This window comes from Nicotiana tomentosiformis, chromosome 10 (genome assembly GCF_000390325.3).
Source record: "Nicotiana tomentosiformis chromosome 10, ASM39032v3, whole genome shotgun sequence".
Taxonomy (NCBI): Eukaryota; Viridiplantae; Streptophyta; class Magnoliopsida; order Solanales; family Solanaceae; genus Nicotiana; species Nicotiana tomentosiformis.
Genome location: NC_090821.1, coordinates 58323181 through 58328721, shown reverse-complemented (window position 1 = coordinate 58328721; position 5541 = coordinate 58323181). Strand labels below are relative to the sequence as shown.

The following is a 5541-nucleotide window of genomic DNA, read 5'->3' as shown; positions in this document are numbered from 1 at the left end:
ACACACACATATATATATATATATATATATATATATATATAGGGTGAGAATGAGACAAGTGCACGAAGGTATTACCGTGCCATTCGATGTGATATCTTGAATATATTTCTCACACCGAAAAAATTATGAATTTGCTATTGTGATTTCTCCTAATAATCTTTTTTTTTTGCCTCGCATAGTTGTTTCATTGTACCCTTATCGGTTATGTTCTATAATTGTTTTATTGTTAGTATACTGCACAGGTTATAACAGTGAGTATCATTTTACTAAGAATTCTTATCACTACTTCAACGGGGTTAGACAAAATACTTACGGAGTACATAGGGTCGATTGTACTCATATTACACTTCGACACCTTATGTGCAGATTTTTGATGTTGATGTTGTGGTGTATGGCGGGAGCTGGCATTGAAGATGTTTTCGCAATCCGACCATAGCTGCCTCTTGTTCTTGGTAGCTTTAGAATTATTAATCTGTTCAAGTATATTTCAAAAGATGAGGTATTTTATTTCATATCAGCTTGCAAATTCTAAATCTTAGAAGTTCATGATTTGTACTACCAGTCCTTGAGAAAAATAGAAAGGTTCAGTTATTTTATCATTTATTTTCCTCGATAAACCTAATTAAATTAGATTGTAGTTAATTGGCTTACCTAACGGATTGGGTTAGGTGTCATCACAACTGGTCAGACTTTGGGTCGTAATAATATATGTATAACTTTGTATAATTAATGTATAATCTATACATACTGATTAGAGAAAGTAAATATTAAATTTGGCCGGCTCTATGTGTAACAATCCCGGAAAAGAAGAAGCTATAGGATAGCAATTTTGTTGAACGGTTGGGATGATTTTCATTGGTGGACCGCCAACTAGAGAATCAGGCAGTTCAATCTCATTTTCTCAAAATAACTGCCTGAAAAATTCCAATATTGTAATTAAAGCTTCACATTTATACCCTCTTTTAACATTTATTTTACATTGCAGCTAACTCTCTGATCACACTACTTATTATTTCTTCATTGGCCTATATCATTTGCCTATATATACTCTCAAACTGGCATTTCCATATACCATATTCTCTCATTTCCACATAAAGAAAGACAGAATAATAGACTTTCTTGATTTTCTCTGTGTTAACTTAGTGTTAAAATGGGAAGGTCCAAGTGCTGTGATAAACAAGGTTTGAAGAAAGGGCCATGGACACCAGAAGAAGACCGAAAACTCTTGTCTTGCATTGAGGAAAATGGTTGTGGTAGCTGGCGTGCTTTGCCTGCTAAAGCTGGTAATAATATTAGTAACTATTATTTACACAAATAGCCGGTTAGATTTATTACTATTTATTTTTTCTAGCTGGCGTACATAGATTATACACTGACTATATATACATGGTTATACATCCATATATCATACATAGATTATGCGTAGATTATATGTCTTCCGCTATTTTTAGTTTCAGCGGTTGGATGCTCTGCCACGTTATCGCAAGGGGTGTCAACTGACACACCTTCGTGGACAAAATATACTGCGTAGATAGGTTTAATATATATATATATATATATATATTTACATTTTTGTATGTTTACATTTATATATTTTGATACTTCTTAATGAAAATCCTGTCTAGCTCCGCCATTAGTTGGGTGCGACTATTATGTTAATTCTTTTAATATTTTAAATTGTGTGATCAGACATTATATTGTATACTTTTATTCAAGTGTGAGTCTGTTTCTTTTTTATAGTCAAACATGTAATTCTTTTATATAATTTTATAATGTGTGATCACCAAGAGTTGAAGAATTGCGTGATCATTTCGTCTAAGAGTTTAAGCTGTTAAAGAGTACACTATATTTACTTAATTATCTTTTCGATTGCTAGCATATATAATTTTGACTTTTTTCCCTTTTTAGATCTGCAGAGGTGTGGGAAGAGTTGCAGGCTTAGATGGATCAATTATCTAAGGCCAGATATCAAGAGAGGAAAGTTCAGTTTACAAGAAGAAAGAACTATAATTCAGCTTCATGCTCTTCTTGGAAACAGGTAATAATTTATTGAAGGACAGTAAATTAAAAAAATGAAAGCAAATGATAGAACTCATTATTTTCTGCCATTAGGTTGGGGTCATAAATTGTTAGTTACCTTTGCCTTTGTCACATTCTTTCCCATAGTCACTGTTTTCTTCTCTTTTACTATGCAACCAATAGGCATGATGCAACTAATAGGGTTAATGCTCCTTTTTTTCATGGACCAAACCAATGAAAAAACTTAAACAGTAATTCTCCGTCCATAATTAATTTTTTGGCATTATTTATTTGATTCAAAATAAATATCCTTTTACATAATCAAGAATGAATGAATTTTAATTTTTCAAATTTACATTTTATTTACATATTTCAATGTGTTAATAATATACAAATTTTAATTAAGAGTAATTTAATCAAAATATATTTTTTTCTAGGAGATAGTATTTTCTTAAGGAGTGTGACAAAGGTCAAAAAGTTACACATTATATATATATATATATATATATATATATATATATCTTCAGCAACTTCGTTATAATAATCATAATTAACATCTATTATTAACTCATTATTTAGTTTTTGATGGAGTAGATTACTCAACAATAGAAGCTATATATCTTTGTCTCTACCACAGAAAGAACTGACAACGTCAGATATTAGTACTATCTATTTACTACGCACATGTACAAAGTCATAAATGTACATAGAATCCAGCCTAGACTATCCAAATGTTAGATTGCCTAATTAGATACTCTCTCTGTCCAATTTACATAATATGTGATTAATTTGTGCAACATTAACATGGTTAATTACTCTCTTTGTTATTCAGATGGTCAGCAATAGCAGCTTACTTACCTAGCAGAACAGACAACGAGATAAAAAACTATTGGAACTCACGTTTGAAGAAGAGATTAACAAAAATGGGCATTGATCCAATGACTCACAAGCCAAAAATCACAAACAACATTAATGGTAGCTCAAATGATCAATCTAAGTACGTTGCAAACCTTAGTCATATGGCTGAGTGGGAGAGTGCAAGACTTGAAGCAGAAGCAAGACTTGTTCGTAGATCCAAAGATCACTCTAAATTCCTCTTCAATAATACTCGCAACAACAACAACAACAACAATAACTACGTCGTTTCGCAACCTTATTATCAACTTCCTTGTCTTGACATATTAAAAGCATGGCAAAGAGCAAGCACAAAATTACCAACAACAAATGACATTAGTTCTATTCTTCTTGATGGTTTTGCTAACAAAAACCTCGAATCATCGATACCATCAACGTTAAATTCCTCGGGGAATTTGTTCATGAACAATGTACCAAGTATTACAAAAGTTGGTGACCAAAATCTTCCTTTGTCTACAATCACTTGTTTGGAAAATCCTTGCCCAACAAAAGATGTCCAAACAGACCTTCCAAGTTTTATGCAAGAGTTCTCAGAGCTATTTGATCCTGAATATACACAAAATTCAACAAATAATTTTAATGGAATACAAGTGGATAATTTTATGGGAAGCTGCTCAGGGGATTTTGAAGATAACAAGTTTAATTGGAACAACTTTCCTTATTTGGTCACTTCACCAATTGGTTCTCCAGTATTCTGAAGAGTTCATATGTTGCTACGTACTACTACGGAGATATTAGGGTCAGTTGCTAAAATAAACGGGATAGGAGGATCGACCTGTTCAGATAATTCCGAAGAAAGATTGTCGGTTGATATTTTTCTATTGCTTTGAGTTTAGCTGAGTTTTTTATAGTGATTATTATGATAACACTTTAGATATATATTTGTATTCAAGATTTGTATCGCTAGTTCCTTATTAGGATGAAGTTTACTTTATGAAATGATTGATTAAAACCATGTAGCCTTTTTTATAGTAATAGCGTAGCATCCTTTGTTTTCTTAGGTCAATATTTCTCCTACAGGTATTTGTTTACTATACATGTTTATCAAGTTTGTTTACTCTCCCCGCACTGCTGCACCCCTCTCTCGTCTACTATTTGCATATGATCTAGTATTATTGGTTGAAGCGGATACTCACAATGCACACACCATCAATAACATCTTCCACCGGTTAAGTATCAAATTCGGGCTCCGAATCAATTTTAATAAGTCTAAATTATCCTTCTCAAGCAACTGTACCTCCTACAACTCAACAAATCCTCTCTTACATACTAAATAGGTTTCCTTATTAATAAATATCAAAATACCTACTCTAACACGGGTAATACCAAGGACACTTATATTTGGAAAAGCCTAATGAAAGTAGCAAACCTATGTCGCAAAGAAATTAGTTGGAACATTGTTAATGACCGAAGTATCAATCTATGGCACGACCACTGGATCACACCCAACTTATCTCTCCGTCAACTTATCCATGGTCCACTCCTACCCACAAACGCATCTCTTTCCTTGAATCATATTATTATATAGGAACCACTCTTGGGCTCTTGAAAATCTTACGATCGAACTGCCGCCCGGTATCGTCTACTTAATCAACCATACATTCATTTTCCCTCCTCCGGCTACACACGACACCCCTTACTGGAATGTCACACCACATGGTGAGTTTACCACCGCCTCCACTTTTTCAATTATATCACCTAACACATCCACACCACCAATATTCCCACACACCTGAATATGGAAAATACCGACTTTACCTAAAATCAAATATTTTCTCTCGTTTGTTATGCACAACTCTCTACCCACCTCCTACACCCTCTACAAACGGCGGATCACCCCGTCCATGAGCTGCTCACTATGCAATTACCACACTGAAAACATCACTCATATCTTTTTTTCTGCAAACCTACTATACAAATTTGGAAATACTTCCACATCTCTCCACCAACAGTGGATTTTCCCACATGGATACGCACTAAATGTACCATCACTACACACATAAAGATCAACACTCAATTCACTCTACCCACACATATACTCATCCCACTAATACTTTGGCAATTATGGCTTACTCGAAATCACAACTATTTTCACTGCTCCTTCAAGCCCATAAACCCGTGTATCATCATAAACCTTGCCACGGAACAATATTTTCTCACTTCCACCCCCACTTGATCACCTCGTACACTTATTCCTATCAAGTGGAAAGCTCCGCCCCCATCACACATTAAACTAAATATAGATGGCACCTTCGACAACATCAGTTGGACATGAGGATAAGATGGAGTATTTCGAGACTCCACTGGTGCTTGGCTTCATGGATATACAAAATACTTGCATCACACGGACGCCTTGCATGAAGAAATCGTCGCTCTCTTCCATAGTCTACGCATTGTTATTACTCATAATTATCAACATTTGATAGTGGAAACCGACTCACATGTATTAATTTCACTTCTACCACTAGGGAACAGAAAATACTTAACTATTTTACATGGTTGCAGGTCAATGCTACTTGAACTACAAGTGCCCAAGCTCCACCACATCTTCAGGGAGGGTAATGGCATGGCAGATGCTTTGGCAAAATATGGCAAACAGCTACACCT

At 34.5% G+C, this 5541-nt stretch overlaps 1 protein-coding gene across 1 annotated transcript; it reads left to right on the top strand.

The window, feature by feature from the left end:
- Positions 1-1047: 1047 nt before the first annotated feature.
- On the top strand, positions 1048-3922 carry LOC138900496 (transcription factor MYB106-like). The gene is made up of 3 exons (XM_070187358.1): positions 1048-1283; positions 1909-2038; positions 2852-3922. The coding sequence occupies exons 1-3, from the start codon at positions 1151-1153 to the stop codon at positions 3630-3632; spliced, it is 1044 nt and encodes a 347-aa protein (XP_070043459.1). The 5' UTR covers positions 1048-1150; the 3' UTR covers positions 3633-3922.
- Positions 3923-5541: the final 1619 nt, after the last annotated feature.

What these genes read in the sequence shown, in the direction of transcription:
- LOC138900496 (XM_070187358.1), top strand. Translation starts at nt 1,151, where the DNA reads ATGGGAAGGTCCAAGTGCTGTGATAAACAAGGTTTGAAGAAAGGGCCA. An exon ending in TGCTTTGCCTGCTAAAGCTG is followed by an intron (nt 1,284 to 1,908) that starts GTAATAATATTA and finishes TTCCCTTTTTAG; the next exon opens with ATCTGCAGAGGTGTGGGAAG. An exon ending in CATGCTCTTCTTGGAAACAG is followed by an intron (nt 2,039 to 2,851) that starts GTAATAATTTAT and finishes TTTGTTATTCAG; the next exon opens with ATGGTCAGCAATAGCAGCTT.